The 21,419-nt window shown below is 40.5% G+C and overlaps 1 protein-coding gene across 3 annotated transcripts in view; it reads right to left on the bottom strand.

Moving 5' to 3' along the window:
• Positions 1-21,419, bottom strand: part of LOC149156421 (double-strand break repair protein MRE11-like) — a 323,361-nt gene that overhangs the window by 173,362 nt on the left and 128,580 nt on the right. For all 3 annotated transcript variants that reach the window (XM_089438150.1, XM_089438149.1, XM_089438148.1), the window contains 3 exons: positions 16,642-16,704; positions 16,482-16,553; positions 16,255-16,332 (listed from right to left, as the gene is read on the bottom strand). In XM_089438150.1, coding sequence (XP_089294276.1) covers positions 16,255-16,332; positions 16,482-16,553; positions 16,642-16,704 — 213 coding nt within the window. The remainder of the gene's footprint in view (positions 1-16,254; positions 16,333-16,481; positions 16,554-16,641; positions 16,705-21,419) is intronic.

Genomic DNA, 21,419 nt, shown 5'->3' with positions numbered 1-21,419 from the left:
CGAGTACTTTCTCCACAGCAGGTGGAAGGGGTCTCGCCTTCTTCATCGGCTCAGCGAGTGTTATCTCCACATCAGGTGGAAGGGGCCTCGCTTTCTTCACCAGCGTAGGTACCAGGGAGGGGCAAACAGCCCAAGATTGATGAGGGACCATCAGGTGTTCCGGATATAGAGCTTATTGATCTTGATGTCAGTTCTCCTAGCCGAGAGGCAAAGGAGATCATTCAGCATCTCAGAGCTGAAAATGATGCCTTGCAGAGGAGATTAGAGGGGGCACAATGGACCATCACATACCTCGAGCAGCGCAACAAACAGTTGGAAGATGAGCAAGCACTTGATGAGCTGTGGAGGATTCGTAGTGACCGCATTTTGAACCGGAGAAGACCCGGTGATCCATTGCCCGCTGACCGAGAGTCCATGCTCATCCGGGTAAATGCACACTTGGAGAGGCTGTTGGCTAAGGCCAACCAAGAGAAGAAATTGCTGAGGAACATGAAGAACCATTACTGGGCAAGAATGCATGTGTGCAAGGCAAAGATGAAAATGTTTCAAAGGCGGTTGGCCAAGGCACAAAAAGGGAGAAAGAGGGTCGATCCCCTCCATATCTTGGCTGACGCCTCACTGAAGGACCAAGGCACTAAATAGCCCAGCCACAGCACGAATCCCAAGAAATTTTGAAAATTTTGGGTCAATTTTGATTTTTCAGGCAATTTACAGGTTTTTGCTCATTAACGGGTCTCACCCCCCGCGCGACCCTTCATCATGGCAACTCCATTTGGCAAAAACTCAGCATTTCCAGATTTGTCATGAAAAGTTACACATGCTTATGGATGCACTTGAGATTTGGTGAAGTTTTGGGCCTCCAGAAAGTCAAAAAAACTAGCAAAAAATGACTTTCTGCCACTTTTTTGAGTTACAGAAAGCAGTCTTGGGAGATTTGATTTTTGACAGGGCAAATGAACTCCAAATTCAAAAATTCTAGTTGGGTTGGAAAGTAGACTCACAGACCTTTCCAACAAGCCTACTCTTGCCCAATTTGGACACCTGCAAGTGCCCCAAAAGTGGCTCCAAAGGTGCGCGACCCGTCAGGCAGAGGCGCGCAACCCGTCAGACAGAGTTTTCCAAAATGCGCTGTATAGCTCAGAAAAACGCAGTTTGACCCAGTTTGACTTTTTGGGGTGAATTATGATTCTCTTTGATGTAATTATTGTACTTTTAAGACACTTTTACTCTTATGTAACACTTCTAGAAGATTCATTCATGAAAAGGGTAAATATTAAATGAATGAATTGGTTTCCTAGCTTATAGAGGCAAGTTGCTTTGACTGCCTAGTTTGTAGTGCTTAGTTTAGAAGTGGTTGAAACAGCTCCTAGGATAGTGAGCTCGACCCATGGAGGCAGGGAAAGAGGTTAGATCATCTATATTATGTACTTTCTTGCTCATTTTCATGGTTGGACTCTTTAGGGATAAGCTATCATTGTATTATTCACTGTATCTCTGCAATTTTTGGCTAAGGAAGACCAGGGTTTTGCAGTCCTCTTTGGGATTCTTGTGGTTACATGTATTGATGGTGTGTTTCTCTATGTATCTGTAAGTGTGTTATGTGAATCATTTCCTTTCTTTCCCTTCTGCACATTAAGCAAACGAAGTGTTAAAGTAAGAATTCATGACTGTCATGCTCTGCTTTTAAGTTTGTTTAATTTCAATGTTTTCTACTGTTTAAGGAGAATTCAAATTTATTGTTTGCTCTCCTTAGCTCCTCACCTGTCATTCCTGACCATCCACCTCAATCAAAGGCATCAATACTGTCTCCTATCTCGCCCCAAAGAACCCCCTGCAGAAACTGTGTCCAATCCCCGCACCCAAAATTGCCATTTCCCCAATTTTCCACCAAAAACCCTAAAAACCCCAAATCAACCTTTTTGATCAGTTTACTAGCCTAAAATCAGTGTTACCCTATTGGTCATCTCATTCCATTGAAGATCTCACCGAGATAGACCGGAGAGAGCCCTCTCCAGCCCCGTAGGGCTAGCTACGAGGCTAAGTGGTTTGATGTTGCCTTGAGGTTTACCTTTCTCAGCCTGAGGTGAAATTTCAAGCGCTAACACCTCCTAAGGAACAAAAGATCTCAGACTTTCCTAAGGGCGAAATCTTCAACGAAAGTGACATCATGACTTATTTCCACTTCCCTATGACCAAGCACATAGATTCTATATGCCTTTGAAGTTTCACTGTAGCCCAAAAACGTTCCTCTCTTCCGAGATGCTTCTAGCTCGTTTCTTTTCTATTTCAACGCATGAAAATATACGGGACAACCAAAAATTCTAAAATGAGAAACATCAAGTTTCTTATTGGTGAATACTTCTTTGGGTGTCTTGAAGTCCAATGCTTGATGTGGGCATCAATTTTGAACATACACAGAGGTGTTGGCAGCGTCTCTATATAAGAACTTCGGAAGACCTTGATCATGAAGCATGGCATGGGTGGATTCTATGATAGTTCGATTCTTCCTTTCGGCAACTCCATTTTGCTCAGGAGTATATGTAGTAGTGGTCTCCCTCTTAATCCCAGCGTCTCTACAATAGTCAATGAATTCATTTGACTCATATTCGGTCCCATTATCAGTCCTCAATATTTTGATCTTCTTCCCTGTTTGATTCTCAACCAAGGCTTTGAAAGAGCAGAACCATTTGAACACTTCCTCCTCCTCCTTTAAGAAATAGATCCATTTTTTGCGAAAGAGGTCATCCACAAAAATTGCATAGTACAAATATCCACCCAAAGATGTCACGGGCAACATACCTGATAGATTAGAATAGACCAATTGAAGAATATAGGTAGTTTGACTTTGACTTGAGGCGAATGGTCCCCTTGTATGTTTTCCAACTGCATAACCCTGACACATGCCTTCATGATCGAAGTTGAATTCGGGCATACCCGTGACCATCTTCCTTACATCAGGTAAGGCTTTGTAATAAAGGTGAGCAAATCTTCAATTCCATAATTCAGATTGAAGAGAAGTATCGCAAGTCATTTCTCCCAACAGACTTCCTCCAACCTAATAGAGACCTTCAACCCTTAATCCAAGAGTGAATGCATCTCTTGGGTTCCTTTGCCAAACATGAACCTTCCCATCAATGAATGTCGCCCTAAAACCTTTATCTTCCATTGCAAAAATAGAGACCAAGTTCTTTTTCAGATCAGGTACATACAACACTTCTTGTAAATGAAGGGTTTGACCTTGATTTAAGTGAAGAGTTACAATCCCAATTCCTTTCATGGGATAAGTTGTAACGACCCCTCTATAATAATTAAAGTTCTAAACTTTATATGAATAAACTTCATATAAAAAAAATAAAAATTAAAAAAAATAAAAATAAAAAAAAAATAAACATAAAACAAACTTTATAATAAATATAAAATTTAAACTTTATATTAAAAATTTAATTTAAAACTTATATAAAAGGACACATAAATCAAACCTTGCTATATAATCAAAATACATATATGAACAATATAATAAAACAGATTGATAAAGCGTGAATGATCAGTACAAATATCTGATGGTCTCGAATGCATGCAAGGCATGTCGGGAGGAGGGAAGGCGGCGGTTGCAGGTAGGAGGGCGGCCACCGCCACGCCCGTAGTTAAAACCGGAGAACTGAACCGAGAACGGGGGAGAGAACACAGCGAGAAACCATAGGAGGAATTCAGCAGTGAGGGAGATTTTGCCATCAGAAGAGCTATAATCAGTCTGAGGTTCTGGGCACAGGGGATAGTAAGCCTCTGTGGGAAGCTTACTGGATTGAGCAACCAGGCTTTGCTCAGTCTAGGCTGGGTGGAATTGGTTTCCCGGTAATTGGCATCAGAAGCAACCACAACACCATCAACATCACCAGAGCAACACCAGAGCAAGCAGCAGTTCAGGTAGGTGTCCAAATTCTTTTACTGTATTCCGGTTCAGTTTTGTTCTTACTGTATTTAGTTCTGGTTATTTCCGAATTTCAGTTTATGGTCGTTATACATGGTATCAGAGCCCGTGTTCAAACCTTCGGGACCTCCCAGGCCCTACGCTCGTGTACACTTGTGATTTAATTCTGCTGTGATTTAATTCGTTCTTGGACCAGCAATCTTTACGAGCGCTGTGTGTACCACAAAACCCTAGACGCGTGAGTCTCTACGGTGTTTACAGTAATTCAGGAGGCTGAGCCGCGCGTGGTAGAACTGGAGATTCAAGTCCCTGCCACCGCTGCCTGATGCATATTAATTAATAAATTTTGTTATATACATGGCTATACCTACCTACGGGCCACTTCCGAGAGCCCGATACTATAAATGTTTACAGTGATTCAGGAGGCTAAGCCACGCATGGTAGAACTGGAGATTCAAGTCCCTGCCACCGCTGCCTGATGCATATTAATTAATAAATTTTGTTATATACATGGACATACCTACCTACGGGCCACTTCCGAGAGCCCGATACTATAAATGTTTCCGATTATGACTGGACTGTGATCTGCGGTGGGTTGTCTTTGTACATACGACGGGATTCGGTATAAAACCATATACTGGAGGTTAATAATAGACATGGACCCAGAAAATTCAGCTTATTTTTAGCGGATGATTATTTAAACCTTCCCGACTTCCGACCGGCCATGGCGTTCACGCTTCATTGGGTAAGGCAGGATCTTGCTTAGGTTGTATCCCCAAACCCGTAATTGTTGGCACACATCAATCGTATCGCTTTCACGTGAGAAAACCTGTCTTCCACGTTGATTTGCAGAACATTCCTCCAATGTCTCAAACGCTCAGTCAAATCTGAGAGCGTAGCTGGAAATGTCGACGTACTGGCCGGATCAAGACCTCGCTCCAAGTCCCGTTTGTACTCATTCACAAACTTAACATTTTCGTTCATACCGTCTGATGGAAAGAAATCCCTACACAACTTCGAGAGCTCATCCTTAAGAGATTTGGGAACCTCGGCTGTTGTCACGATGGGATACTTGTAACATTGGTGCTCGTGCAGACAAGGACCTGAATTTTGTTGTTGGAAAAAAGTTCCTCAACCAAAGTCCTGTCACGATCATTTAGACCAGCATGATGCAGACCAATTCCAAATTGCAGTGTATGTCTTAAGTTTGTATCTGTAACCTGGGATATTAGCATTTCTATTGTTTCTTCAGGGATATTAAGAAACTGTCTTGGTTTGTCATCAGCAGCAGCAAACTGAATGAGATCAAGAGCTGTAAGCCGCGTTTGACGACGGGATGAAACAAAAATAAGCACTGGCTTCGAAGGTGAATGGGAGGTTATAGCAGCATATGATGGCTTATCATACTATTCATCCGGGGGCAGTAGAATTTTCCAGGGTATCCCTGAATGTGAACTTCAAGAGGTACTGGCCTTACACTCGGCTTGAAGTTGAAAAGACCAACTTCATCAATACCCAGCCATTCAGCCAAATCATGAGCATTGGCTAAAGCAGTTGACAAACCAACGAAGCGGATGGGACATGCTGTTTGTGAAGAAATAAATCTCATCCGAAAAACAAATAACCTGATCAGTGGTATCAGTTGGCATTCCGGTCAAGTGTGCAAGCTCAGTTTCATTTGGACTTAGAATAGTAATGCACTTGAGGAGATCATCTGGAATAGGGCCCTCCATGCCTCCAACATCCAAAATTACAGGAACATTTGCACTTTTGCAATCATGTCCAAGAAGTTAGAACCAGTTCCAGCCAAAAACTTTAATAGTTATTTTCCATTTGGTTTAGATCTAAACCAAATATGCCAACTGGAACTCGGGTGCTCTATCATACATTAATCGATTGCATTTGAAATGGTTACTGCAGTGGAAGAGCAAGACCCCCCTAAAAACTTAATTGACAAGCAAACTCCAAAATACAGTTAGAAGGATGCGGACACTGCATAAACAAGCATGCACAACCACATTTTTATCATAAATAGTGAGTTTCACATAATATAACTTTGATAAGGATATTTTATAGTCCTATAATCCCCAAGGTTGTCGAAATCCATTGATGGCCGTGTGGGTATATATGGGGATGCCAATTTTAAAATCCAGGTTAGTAGGTGTCCCAAGTGTGTCATATGTATGTATGTATATCAAATATGTGACAAAATTAAAATCAAGAGTCACAATCAAAACTAGTAAAATCTAAAACACAAAAATCATATGATAACAGAAATTATTGTTAAAACCAAAAATATTTCATCAAGAAACAAGATCAGATATCTTAATTTCATTAGCATAGGTACCGTTATTCATTTTCTGGAAATATTCTCCCTCAAGGCAGAAAATCTCTGCCCGGTGCTGACTTGGAAAATTTTCCAGATTGGTACTATTAATTAAATTGATCCCAGTTCTTAATTCCCCTCTCATTTCTAAATAAGTTTTTGCTTGTTCTCTTATTTTCACAAATCTTTCGTGCTTGAACTCCCGTGTGAAATAGCCAGCATTTTGTTCAGCTCAGTGACACACATCATAAAGACCTTGCTTGCGGGCCAAACGAGCAAGCTTGTTAATGCTCCTTGCCTTGTCACCATATCCAAGTTGAGGAATCTGGGTGTTTTGTATTTGAAAAATCTTTAAATGAATTCATTACAGTATTATACATGTGATTCCTCCGCTGAAGCAAATCATCCCAGACAGAGAAATTATCCCAATCGTTAGGAGTCTATAACCATACTTCTGCATTATTCATATTAGGATCGAATACCCTGCATTAGGACAAGGAGGTCGCGAGACCACCCTCCTTGACCTCGGTACCAGTAAGATCCGCCTAGCGGATAAAAATAGCAAAACTATACCCGTTTACAAATGTGAAGTTGCAAAAGAAAATTATGTGTTAAATTCGGTTGTCTACCTCAAATTTTTATAGAAATTTTATTATGTGTTCAGGGACCATTACAATGGTAAGGACGTATGAGCGACGACGACGTGACCAGGCAGCATCACCACCATTAATGCCGCCACCGTCGCCATCATCATCCCCATCACAATCGTCACCACCTAGACCGTTATCAACATCAAACGCCCCAGCGCCAGAGTTGACTGTGATAATGAACTCTTTGGAAGCCTTATTGGAGACATTAAAGGAATCAACTAAGGCTAAAACCAAAGAGGAATTTCAGCATGTAGCCACCAGTTCAGCAGAACCAAATAATTATGAGCCCAGAAGACCGAAAGAAGACATTTCCAGGGAGCTTCAGAAAATTAGACTCCCAGAATTCTCAGGAGGTCGAGCAGGTGAGCGCGCTGAAGCGTGGTTAGAAGGAATGAACCGGTGCTTTAGGTTAAGAAAATATTCTTCTTCTGCAAAAACAAAAATTGCCGTATTTCAATTAAAGGAAAGCGCCTTGATTTGGTGGGGAAATCTGGAGAAGCAGTTACACCTTACATCGGATAATGTCCCTTGGGAACTATTTGAGGAAAGGTTCCGCGCAAAGTATTTACCTCCATACTTTCAACAACAGCAAGCCAGAGCCTTTCATACATTAATTCAGGGAAGTAAAACGGTGGAAGAGTACGAGATAAGGTTTATGGAGCTGGTAAAATACATTCACTACTTAGACTCTGATGAACGTCAAGCTGAACGCTTCATATTTGGGTTAAATCCTCGCATCAGAGCCTTGGTAAGCATGTGGAAACCATCATCAGTAGCCGAGGCAGTCGAATGTGGTCGTTATGCAGAAGAACATCTTGGAATCAAAAAAGATATGGGGCCAACAGGGCCTATCCAACCAGGATTTCCAGGAAAGACACCCCGAAACTTCTTCAGAGAAGGTGGCTCGAGGTCACCTTACGGTAACAGGTTTACCCCAAGAAATGTGGGGACAAGAGCTTCCATGGCAGTAAACACTATAGCCGCGGAATCATCAAACACCAGTCCGTGGACATCTCGAGGGGCTGCCACTAGAGGAAGAAATTCGAGAGGAATCAACATGAGAGGACGAAACTCGTTCTCTAGAAATTCACGTCCCGATTCAAGAGGGTCAACGCAGCTTAATTGTTGGGGATGTGGGGGACCGCATTTTCAACGTGACTGCCCAGAAGCTTCACTGAATATATTGCATAGGACTGGAAAGGGACCGATATCAAACAACCCAGGTAATCATAGAATTCACGCAGTAGTCGGCAACGACCAAGCAGCACATCAATCCACGGTAGTGGAATCTTCAGGTATTATCAATGGTATAAAACTCAAAATCTTATTTGACACTGGTGCCACAGATAGTTTCATTTCATCATATGCATTAAACAAATGTGGGCTGGCAGCTCGTAGACAAAATGATTTCCACCAAGTGGAACTGGCCTCAGGAGAACTCCAAACCGTGGGCTTGAATGTGGATCAATGCAAAATTGACCTAAGAATCTGTGCGACTAAACTGAAAGTTTATGTCACAGCCTTAGGAACGTATGATCTTATCATAGGTATGGACTGGCTAGAAGCTCACCAAGCTTGAGTACACTGTTATGGGAAAAGGATCCTAGGCATAAATGATGAAGGAGAAGTAATCCAAATCCAAGGAATCAGGAGGGAAGTTTCCTTACGCTACATTTCAGCAACGCAGATGAAGCGTTGTTTAAGGAAAGGTTGTCAGGCTTATGCAATCCAAGAAGTAAGCCATGGAAAAGGGCCATCCTTAGAACAATATCCGGTGTTAGCCGAATTCCCGGATATATTTCCAAAAGAACTACCTGGATTACCCCCGGTAAGAGAAATGGATCTCACTATTGAATTAAAACCAAGTACCCAACCAATCTCTAAAACGCCTTATAGAATGACAGCTCCAGAACTTCAGGAATTGCAAATTCAATTAAAGGAACTACTGAATATAGGGCATATTCGGCCTAGTTCATCACCTTGGGGCGCTCCTGTAATTTTTGTGAAGAAGAAAGATGGATCTTTAAGATTATGCATAGATTATCGAGACTTGAATCGAGCTACAGTAAAGAATCAGTACCCTATGCCTCGAATCGATGATCTTTTCGATCAAATGAAAGGAGCTGCTGTCTTTTCAAAAATTGATCTTCGCTCAGGATACCATCAGCTAAGGATTTCTGAAAATGATATTTCTAAGACTGCATTCCGGACACGTTTTGGACACTATGAATTTACGGTGGTACCCTTTGGATTAACAAATGCACCAGCCGTATTCATGAATCTTATGAACAGTGTTTTCCGTGAATATCTTGATCAATTTGTGCAAGTCTTTTTAGATGATATTCTCATCTATTCCAAGAATGAGAAAGAGCATGAAGATCATTTGCGGATAGTATTGTCTTGCCTTAGAGAACATCGGTTATATGGAAAACTATCCAAGTGTTCGTTCTTTCAGGAAAAGATTCATTATTTGGGTCACATCATATCAGGTGAAGGGATTTCAGTAGATCCTGAGAAGGTAAAAGCGATCATGGATTGGCCAATACCGAAAAATGCACATGAGATACAAAGCTTTATGGGTTTAGCCGGTTATTACCGAAGATTTGTGGAGGGATTCTCCAAAATCGCAAAGCCAATTACCACCCTTCAGCGTAAAGGTGTTAAGTACGAATGGACCGAGGAATGTAATAAAGCATTCTCTGAACTCAAAAGACTACTCACCAGTGCACCAATCCTAAGAGTCCCAGACATGGACAAAGATTTTACTGTATGTACTGATGCATCCCAACAAGGGCTGGGTGCAGTATTGATGCAGGATAAGGGAGTGGTAGCTTATGTTTCCAGAAAGTTAAAACCTCATGAAGAACTCTACGCTACTCACGATTTAGAACTAGCCGCTGTAGTGCTAGCTTTAAAGATTTGGAGGCACTATCTAGTAGGACGAAGTTTTACACTCAAAAGCGACCATCAAAGTCTACAATATTTGTTCACCCAAAGAGACTTAAATGCCAGGCAAAGGCGCTGGAGCGAATTCCTAAGTGAATATGACTTCGAAATATCATACATTAAGGGAAAGGAGAATGTGGTAGCAGATGCTTTAAGCAGAAGACCTCGGATATTTTCTCTCATACCCATTAAAGTAGACTTAAGACAACGAGTACTGGATCATCTTATAAAGGACAGCTGGTATTTAAAGGTAAGAGCAGGTCTTGAAGGTGATAGGGTAAAAGAATCTAAATTTGAGGGATATAAATTAGAAAGCGATGGGATCTTACGATTCCATGGAAGGATGTATATTCCTAATGATAAAGATCTTCGAGATACCATCCTTGGGGAGGCCCATAGAGCAGTATATTGTGCTCATCCTGGAGTAGGGAAGATGTATGCGGATACCAAGAAACTCTTCTTTTGGGCAGGCATGAAGCGTGATATCACTCAATTTGTTGCAAAATGTCTGGAATGTCAGCAAGTAAAGGCAGATCATTGTCACCCAGCGGGCCTCTTACAACCCCACGACATTCCTATGTCTAAATGGGAGACCATTTCGATGGATTTTATCACTGGACTACCTCTTACTTCTCAAAGACACAATGCCATTTTGGTAGTGGTGGATAAATTAACGAAAAGCGCCCATTTCATTCCCGTAAGAGATACTTACGATGTTGCTGACGTAGCTCGAGTGTTCGTAAATGAAGTTATTAGATTTCATGGAGTACCTAAAAAGATTATATCTGATAGAGATTCGCGATTCACTTCTAGATTCTGGACTTGTATGCAAACAGCCTTAGGTACTCAGCTAAATTTAAGCACTGCTTACCATCCTGAGACTGATGGGCAAACTGAAAGGGTAAATCAAGTACTTGAAGACATGTTGCGAATGTATGTGATGGATCAGCAATCACATTGGGAAAAGTACTTACCCTTAGTCGAATTTGCATACAACAACAGTTACCACAGTTCGATTGGGATGCCCCCATTTGAAGCTTTATATGGCAGACCTTGCAGAACTCCATTAAGTTGGGACAGGTTAGAAGATCGAGTGATAATAGGGCCAGAATTAATCCATGAAATGGAAGCGCAGGTAAGACAAATTAGACAAAGATTAAAGGAAGCACAGGATAGACAAAAGAGTTATGCGGATGCTCACCGAATTGATAGGAGGTATGAAGTAGGGGATCAGGTCTTCATCCGCATCAAACCAAATAAAAGTACTATTCGATTCGGAAAAGGGACAAAGTTGTCACCTCGATTTATTGGACCATTTAAGGTCATGGAAAGAGTTGGACCTGTTGCCTATCGTCTTGCCCTGCCACCCCACCTGCATAGAATTCATAATGTATTTCATGTTTCTGTATTAAGGCATTATATAGCTGATCTATCTCATAACCTTCAATGGAAGGAATTGCAGGTATCAGACGAGGGAGTCGTAATGGTCGAACCATTACGTATACTGGAACGTAGGGTTCGACAGCTGAGGAACCGCCTGGTGGACCAAGTTAAGGTCCAATGGGACAAGTATAGTCCTGGATCAGCAACTTGGGAAGATACAGCGGACATATGCCAAAGATACCCTAATCTATGTCAATTTTGAAGAACTTTAAATTATGTTTAGTATATATTTACTTCACTACAATCAGAGATTCAGAAACATTTTGAATGATTATGGATAAACGTGAAATTTTGGGGCATAATATATGTTTAATTCCTGCAGGTACATGGATACCAAAACAATATATGTGGTTCATTTTACTAAATTATAAATGTTGAAGTAAAGTTAAGACAGTTGAATGATTTTACTTCTGATAGAAATCAAGATATTATAGATCTGATTTATTTATACATGTCAATATGATCAATGGGATAGAAATCAGGAAGTGAATACATTCTAGATAAAAGACAAAAGACATGCGTGGAATATAGAAAATATGTTGTATTGTAGTATCAAAAATGAATTAATAAAGGAATAATATGTGAGTTATTTGAATATGCTGATGCACATTTTACGGATGCATGGATAAGCGTACGATTGCAGGTAATAGACAGTTACCGGGATGACCACGTGATGACAGAACCTCAGAACAATTAAAGCTCCAAGTGATTCTATGATAGGGTGTTAGCCCTGAATTCTATTGAGAGGGGTGGAGGTGTTGCCCACCGTTTATCCTCCGAACCCTGGAGTCATGGGAGGACTGTGTGAATCACGCTCCCCTAGACGTGTGATGATGACTGTCGGATGCCTACTGGGAATCAGGTCGGTATAATCGACGCTGTCACCTTAGAGTTTATGAATGGTTAGGTCAATAAAACTGACGCCATGGCATACTCCAGTAGAGGACGGATAGGATGGGAGCGGAAGAGATTAGGAAGGATAGGATGATTTTATAATAGCTTGGGAACTTGGATAGGGTAAAATTTATCCATCAAAATCATAAACTTAAAACTCTAACTTTATGGTCTCTTGATATTAAAATGAAATTTTTTTAAAAATCTAAGAAATGGTTACTAATTACTATCATAAGCAATCAGATAAGATAAAAACTCTAACTTCGGGACGAAGTTTTTCTAAGGGGGAGTGTATGTAACGACCCCTCTATAATAATTAAAGTTCTAAACTTTATATGAATAAACTTCATATAAAAAAAATAAAAATAAAAAATAAACATAAAACAAACTTTATAATAAATATAAAATTTAAACTTTATATTAAAAATTTAATTTAAAACTTATATAAAAGGACACATAAATCAAACCTTGCTATATAATCAAAATACATATATGAACAATATAATAAAACAGATTGATAAAGCGTGAATGATCAGTACAAATATCTGATGGTCTCGAATGCATGCAAGGCGTGTCGGGAGGAGGGAAGGCGGTGGTTGCAGGTAGGAGGGCGGCCACCGCCACGCCCGTAGTTAAAAACCGGAGAACTGAACCGAGAACGGGGGGAGAGAACACAGCGAGAAACCAGAGGAGGAATTCAGCAGTGAGGGAGATTTTGCCATCAGAAGAGCTATAATCAGTCTGAGGTTCTGGGCACGGGGGACAGTAAGCCTCTGTGGGAAGCTTACTGGATTGAGCAACCAGGCTTTGCTCAGTCTAGGCTGGGTGGAATTGGTTTCCCGGTAATTGGCATCAGAAGCAACCACAACACCATCAACATCACCAGAGCAACACCAGAGCAAGCAGCAGTTCAGGTAGGTGTCCAAATTCTTTTACTGTATTCTGGTTCAGTTTTGTTCTTACTGTACTTAGTTCTGGTTATTTCCGAATTTCAGTTTATGGTCGTTATATAAGTGGCATTATCCCCAAGCATAATCTCCATATTTGTCTTGTTTTCAATCAAGTTTAAGAGAGCCTCTTTGTACCCAGTGAAGTGCCTTGAGGCACCACTATTAATCAACCAATGATCCAATGTACCCAGAGGAGAGGCGGTGGTGAGGGTAGAAATAAGATAAAATTCCTTTTGCTTTATAACATTAACTTCTTCATACCTAGAGTTTCTTGACTTCTTGGGAGGACAACCATTTCCATTTTGAGCAACGCGAGCATTCCTCTTTGCTTTGTTATTGAACTTGTTGTTCCTTTGATTGCCATTGCCTTTGAAGTTATTGTTATTGTTTTCATCATCTCTTGGAGTATCCTTCTTGTAAAGAAACTCTCTAGCGAAGTGGCCAAAACTATTGCAATTGAAGCATCTTCCTTTTCTTCCTTCTTTGAATCTCAGCTTGAACCCTTGACCTTGTCTTCTTGGACCAACATTGTTCTTTCTCTTAGTGTGAGCAAAGAAGGCGGTAGAATTGTTTCCATTTGAGGGCTTGTCTCTTTCCATCATCCTTATTTCTTCTTGAATGCGTCTAGCCAATAACTCATCAAATCCAAGAATCCTGTCATTGTTGAGGATGGTAGTGTTAAACACATCCCATTCTCTTGTAAGGCCTCCAAGTGCAAAAAGAGTGAGTTCCATGTCACCAATGACTTCTCCAATAGATATGAGATCATTCTTGATTTCGGTAATCCTCATGAAGTAGGATTGAATGGATTCTCCTCTATCCATCTTGATGTCATTCAACTTGTTCTTGAGAAAGAGAACTTGAATTGCATTATTTACTTTGAACATCCCAACCAGCTTGTCATACATCTCCTTAGATGTTTCCAAATCATAAATATAGCCAACCAATGGCTTCTGAATAGAATCAACAATAATTTTCTTAGCTTTAACCTCACCTTTCTTGTACTTTGTTTGTGCAATTGCAGACGCATTTGAAGGAGGCTCCACTACTCTTCCTTTGACATAGTCCACAGCATCATTTTCTTCCAAAGTCAAATCTAGAGACATCTTCCATGCATGATAGTCAGATTTGTCCTTAAGCTTGTCCTCGAATTTGAAGTAAGATGTAGTTGTCATTGGGACTAGTTCCAAGTTCTTGTCCAACAGCTTCCCTTAGTGATTGCTTTTTCTCACTCTTGCTTGGGCTTTGTCTTCACCTGAGCTCTGATACCATGTTAATTTTAGATAACAATGGTATGTTTTATGCTTTAGCATAATTTACTTCAATGTTCCTTATCAGCCCAATGACAATTTCCAATTATTTCCAGTAGCAATCACATTAACTTAAACACAACGATAGTAAATACAGATAGAACATAAAAACATGTGCAGAAGACAAGCCAAGACAAGAGGACACAAGATTTGGTGGATGCCAAGGAAAAACCCCAATGTGGGGAAAACACTTTGATCAAATCTTATTATTATTTAATAGTTCAGCAGAGGGAAAGAGTACAAATATCAAATTTACTTGCCTGAAACAGCCCTGTCAAAATCAGCAGTCAACAATGGTCAACTGCAGCCCTAAACAAAAAGTCAACGCTGGTCAAATCAGCACCAAAACGTCCTCCAAGCAGCTCGGTCAACAGCAGTCCAATTCAGCCTTCAAAGAGTCAAAGTCAGCCCAAAACAGTTCAGTCAAACCCAGTCAATGAAGAGAGAAACATTGTTGTAATTTATGTAGTCAAATCTGAATTCAATGCTGAAGTCAACTTGCCCAAAACACCTCGATTTATGTGCCCAACAACTCGGCCTAGAGAAATTGGAATTCTACCCTAAAAACCTAAGTCAAAGATGGTCGAATCAACCTTGGTCAACGCCAGTCAACGCTGGACTATTGCTTTGAGATTTCGGCCTGTCCTTGTCCTGAAATTTTCGGCCTCCTACCACAAGTGTGAAGAAGAGAAAGAGGCTGCCCAAGTTGTACAAACCAATCAAGAGAGGAGAGAGAGATGTATGTTGCGATGAGTGATGTCCAAATGAGGGTGAGGAGACACATCCATTGGGCTTCCTGAGCCTACATTTGACTGAAGCCGACCTTGACAATTTGTGCATGAGAGAATAAATTCAAAATTCCACTTCTTCTTGTCAGAATGAGATGATCTTTGTATCAAAATTGGACCTCTTGAAAAGAGAAATCCAATGCAATAATCATCTCCACCATATGAGCTGTCCCAAAGTGGAATTTGGCCCTAGTTGCAAATTTTAACAAGGGAGTAGTGAAAAGATGCCAAGGAATATTCCTGAAGATGCTCCCGTGATATTGCAGACTATGGATTGGAGTATGGGAAATGAGCAATGAATAAGTGGCTGCAGCAAGGTTTAGGAGATGATAGACATGTGATGCATTTACAAAAAATCATTGTGCTAGATGCCATGAGACAAAATTCCAACAGAAATTTTTGAAAGGAAACCATAAAATCTAAGAAACATACTACACTCATACTAGTATAAAAAGTAAGCAACCAGCAGAATAGTATATACATTGAGTGAAAGAGAAGAAGAAATGTGTGCATAAACAGTACAAGGGATAAAATAATAAAGCCAGCTAAACATGGGGCTTAGTAGGGAACGAAGACAGGGTTCAAACAATAAAGGGCCACAGCAGGGTTCAGGAGGGAGAATAGACATGTAATGTATTTACAATAAAGGGCCACAGCAGGGTTTCAGAGGGAGAATAGACATGTAATGCATTTACAAGGGATCATTGTGACAGATGCCATGCGACAAGTCTCCAACACAAATTTCAAAGGGAAACCCGAAAACTTAAGATATATACTACACTCATAGCAGTAAAAAATGTAAAGTAACCAGCAAAGTAGTGTATAAATCAAGCGGAAAAATAAGAAATGGGTGCATAAACAGTAGAAGGGGTAGAATAAGAAAGCTAGCTAAGAAATAAACATAATATTTGTGCACATATACACCCATTCAGAGAACAATTCCATCTGCACATAAAAAAACAATACAGGTTACTAATGAGAAACAAATCCTAATTAATATCATGAGCAAAATAATCTACCTTGATTCGAACTAAAGGAATCTTGAGTTCCGAACGACTAACTTTCTTTCTTTCAGCCAGTATAATCATATCTTTTACCTGCAAGATTAAAAATTCCTGAATTCTAAGAATATAAAGAAGATTATAAAGCCTCAATAGCAATGCAATGAATACATACTCAACAACAATAAAACAGGATAATAGGATATATAGAATAAGTTATGGTTTCCTATGAATGAAAAACTCACCACTTTATCTAGAAATTCTAGAACAGCATCTTGATCATTTGGATCTAAATCAGGTTCATCCTTCAATACGACCTGTTAACCACGAACTAAATTTTTCAAGGGCATTCCCATACAATGACATTGTTTTTGAACAAATAAATGTGCTCATAAGCCTGATCACCTCTTGATATTCGAAAGGTCTCACTGACTGCAAAGGGATTTTCGTCGGTCGATATTGGCTACCCTGAAAAAAGGTCGGTGCTGATTAACAAAACATATTGTTCATCACCAGTCATAGAATAAAAGCAAGACACTAAATTCTAGAACAGTCATACCATGTCCTGGCAAGTAAAGACTTCGCAGAAGAAGCTTTGCAGGAAATTCTAAAAGGCTCTAATGAAAAACTCTTCAGTTCTTGAAATGTATCCAAAATATCCACAAAATGGTAGTAATAGATATACAATGCCATGTACCATTTCCAAATAAGAAATTATTAGTTTACTCTAAATTATTTATTCTTCCAGAAATTACTTTGTTGCCCTGTTCTAATCTTTTTCTTTATGTTTTCTAGATGACGAGATAATAGTCCAACAGCAATCACATTAAAAAGAAAGCCAAGGGCTATGCCTAAGAATAATATTACTCCTACGCTATCAAATGTCAAAATCAAATAAAACAGCTATAGGTAATTAAACGATTGAAGATGATATGAGATAATCTTTCTAATATGCACAAATGACAGCAAAAGTAGGTCAATAGGACTCAAAAGTACATTAATAATGATAAGGAATAGGACTGCAAAAACTTCTCTTAAAATCTAGAAGCTAAAAGCTAAGAGTAAGGAAAAAGTTACAAACAAGCAATTATGAATTTCTATTTCCATTGATACGATGTAACAGTGGCGTACTATACAATTACCGTAGAAGTAGAAATAAGGGCAAAACAGGAAGAAGAAAAGGCAGTATCAGGACTCATAGAGTGAAGAAATTGTCACAGCAGAGAAGGAATTTCTAGACTCCACATCTACCATAGAGACAAGGCCTGTGCACAACCAAAGGATCTCCTCAGGTGAATAACTACAGTTGAGAGGGCTTCGTTGGGCAGCGTGAGAAGCAAGCATGGAACAATGAATGAAACCATACTAATAATTGAGATCTAACAGCCCAAAATGCATAACACTCTCTCGAGGAATGCCCCGGAGGAGGGTCAGGATGTAGAAGCCTTAGTTCCCCTTTGATCTGTCACGTAATGAGGAGGAGAAAAATTTTATGGCCTTTTCCATAGGTGTGTCTCTCCTATCATCTGAGATTGAACAGAGACTCTTATCTTATCTAGAATCATGTTAGGAGAGTAGGAGCATCATTTGGGTAAACTTTTTTCTTCGTTCAAAATGCATTGGATGGCCATGGGACCCATCCCCTCAATAATAGAACATTGTTTTTTATTGTAAGTTCTATAATTTGTCTCAATGACAGAACTTGTGTTACTCAGGGTAGACAGTTATCCTTATAGACTATTCTAAGTTTCATTATGGCATGTGTCATATGTGCTACTCCACGTGAGATTATTTTAGGAAAGCATATATATTGTAAGCTTCAGTATGGGATATGTTTGGTTAAAGAGAAATACTAAGGATTTTTAGTCAAATGAAGACAACAACCATCTCTTGATAACAAACAAATGACATAAACACATCATCCATAAACCCTAAAATGACCTAACTGAACTTTGAATCATTGACACAACACTAAGCATAAACTAGACTAAGTCGTAAAGTGACTTTATTATTATGCCTTCAATCTATACTTTAGATGACCATTATAAGCTATAACACAAGATTTATAAGTTATTTTCTCCTAGAAACACTGCATGCTCCATTGTCACAAAAGGAGACAATTAATTACTTACTGGAGAGTTCATTAACAGACATGAATCATTATACAAGCCACAAATAAGAAACAATACTCAAAATACTAGGGATTGTGAGTCCATGCAATTTCATTTCTCACTATGGCCAATGATGTAAAAATGGATGAATGCATGAATACGATTGCAATATTTAAATTTCATACAGAAAGAATAAACTATAAGCACTCAAATGGAGATACACATATACACCTTGTTGACCATGTACATGTCAACAGTCCGAGATGCAGAGTATAAAGCATTGGATCAAATATTTTAAGTCAATTTCATCATTGTAATACCAAATTCTGCAAAATTATTGTAAATGATTCTAGTATGACTTTAAGCCATGTAACAACACCTAGGTAAGCCTATGATTCTTTGTTAAAATTTCTAAGTTTAACCCGTTAGAAACTCTTCCTGTACTATCTGATTTATTTCTTCCTACTTGTCCAATTACTTAACAAGTTATTTACCATGTAAATACTGAAAATAAATACAAGTACAGTATCAACACATACAGATCATCAACTGAAAGTAAACAAGCACACAAGTGACACCGTTGTTTTTGAACTAATGCCCCCAGAAAAACCCAATGCGGGAAAACTGGTGCAGCTATTCAGAGGGTTTTATTAATATGCAGTTTCAAAATAAAACCTGGGTGCCAGAAATGGCTCACCCAACAGAGAATTCCCTCGACAATAGTACCTCTCAGTCAGAGACAGATATTCCAGCTAAATCACCATATGAACGATCCCACAGCAACAATGCAGCTTCTGTTTCTCTGCGTCACTCTAATAGGGACTGCGTCACTCTAATAGGGACTGCGTCACCCTATCCAGCTCTCCATCTCTCAGTCTATCCCACAAACTTCTCCCAGCGCTGCCTCTAGGCCCTGCGTCAGCCTCTCTGGCCCTGCGTCAGCCTCTCTGGGCTCTACGTCAGCTTCTGGAGCCTCTGCGTCAGCCCTTAGACCTTCTGCATCTCACATGTTAGCCCTCTCTGGCTCTGCGCAGCTCCTGGTTGCCTCTGTGTGGCCACTAGCTGCCTTTGCGTAGCCTCTAGCTGGCTCTGCGTCAACCTCTCCTAGCTCTGCGCTGATCCTCCTGGTACTAACTCTGCCTCTCTGTTATGTATTCACTGCCCCTCAGTTGCAACTCAAATTACTCATTTGATTTCCTCAGCAAACCCTGCCCCAGAAAATCGAAGTCTTGATCTCTCTTGGTGTGTTCTCCAACTGACCCTCAAGCCTCCTCTTATATTTTTCTCATTGGTCCATCAACAGCCGACATTAAATCTCTAATCAACGGCTAAGATTAGATTTGGCTTGATCCATGACTTTTGAAACCTTCTAACCTAGTTTTATATTAATACCCATTAATATTTTATTTTTCCTAAGTTTAGACTTAAGAACTCCATTAAAAATATCAATTATTTTAATATCTCCCAAACCAATTAGAATCTGCCAAAACCATTTCTGGGTCTTGGAAATCTCATGTGCTTTAGCCTCTCCACCAATTTTCATGGCTAGAGCACATTCGAAGCTACCCCAAATCAACACTCCCTCTTAGCAAGGATTGTGCTCTAGTAATACTCCTTACTGAGTATCACCCTAATCATCCAACATCGGTCCCTGTGCTAATGCTAGGCCTCCCTGCCCAACACCCTCTGCACTGCTACATCCTATATTGTTGCCCATGGCCCTTCCACTGCCACAACTGCATCTGTACGACAGCTCCCTCTACATCCGTGTTGTTGCCCATGGCCCTGCCACTGCCATTGTTGCATCTGCACTGCATCCCCTTCTCCTCACGCTGCATCGTGCTGCCCATAGCACTGCCACTGCTAACTGTTGCACTACAACCCAGTTACTGAGAAGGAAGTAATTGATCCACCCAACTCTGACATCCCTGTCAGGCTAGAGACTCTCTCGATGTTGAAGCTCCCTTTGCTGCTAGCAAGTGCTCCCTCTACTGACCTCTGCGCTGTTGCAAAAACTTCATGCATCTCGCACTGTTGCAGACCTCTCCGTGTCATCCTGCACTGGTGCAAGACTTCTGTGCTTCTCGCACTGTTGCACCCTACCAGCCTATGCGATGTCTCGGGACTCCTGCACTGTAGCACTCTCTGTCGCTTCATCTGCATCCGTCTCTACCGAAATAAACATAATACTTATGCACATATACACCCATTCAGAGAACAATTCCATCTGCACATAAAAAAACAATATAGGGTACTAATGAGAAACAAATCTTAATTAATATCATTATCTTAGCAAGGTATAATCCAAGAGGTTGGGTACCTCGAGGATCTTGCCCCTCATCGCTTGTAGTCCGTCTAACTATAGCTCGATGTCTCCCCACTTTCTCTCAAGTGGCACATGAGCACTCATGGTACAATCATCAACAGTCTCGACTTCTTTCTCTGCCCTCCCTAACACTGCCTTGGTCTCAGAAGCCTCTCCCTTCCTCTTCTTCCTAGGACATTGGTTCGCATAATGACCCAGTTCCCCACAATGGAAGCACTTGACCTTGGAGAGGTCCTTCTTCTTCCTCTTCTCTTGCTTTCCCTCAAATGCGAGAGCCACATCTTCTTCTTCCTCCTTCTTGATTTTGACCCCTTTTCCGCTACTCCCCGCCTTGGTCACTCGTCTAATCTCTTCTTGACGAAGAGCCGCCCACAGTTCCTCCCAATCTGGAAGGCTCGACCTGCCCAGTATGCTCTAGACAAATACCTCCCAATCCTCTGAGACTGCGTTCAATGCAGTCCTCACCATCAGTTCCTGATCTGGTGTGGCCCCTATGGAAGTTAGCTGATAATGAATCTCCTTCAATCCACCAAGGAAGACATCTATCTTTTCTCCCTTCTACATCTGGTATGACCGCAGTTGATTTTCAAGTAACATCTTCCTCTGCACAGAAATATGCTGGTACAATTTCTTCAGGGCTTCGAACATCTCATTTGCATGTCCTTCTCCGCAATATGCGGCACCACATGATCCTTGACCCCATGAAGGATGATGCACTTTGCCCTGGCCATTGCCTCCTCGTACTT

This window comes from Pinus tabuliformis, chromosome 9 (genome assembly GCF_031772625.1).
Source record: "Pinus tabuliformis cultivar Carrire ecotype Pingquan chromosome 9, CPIR1, whole genome shotgun sequence".
Classification (NCBI taxonomy): Eukaryota; Viridiplantae; Streptophyta; class Pinopsida; order Pinales; family Pinaceae; genus Pinus; species Pinus tabuliformis.
This window is presented reverse-complemented; position numbering and strand designations above follow the sequence as displayed.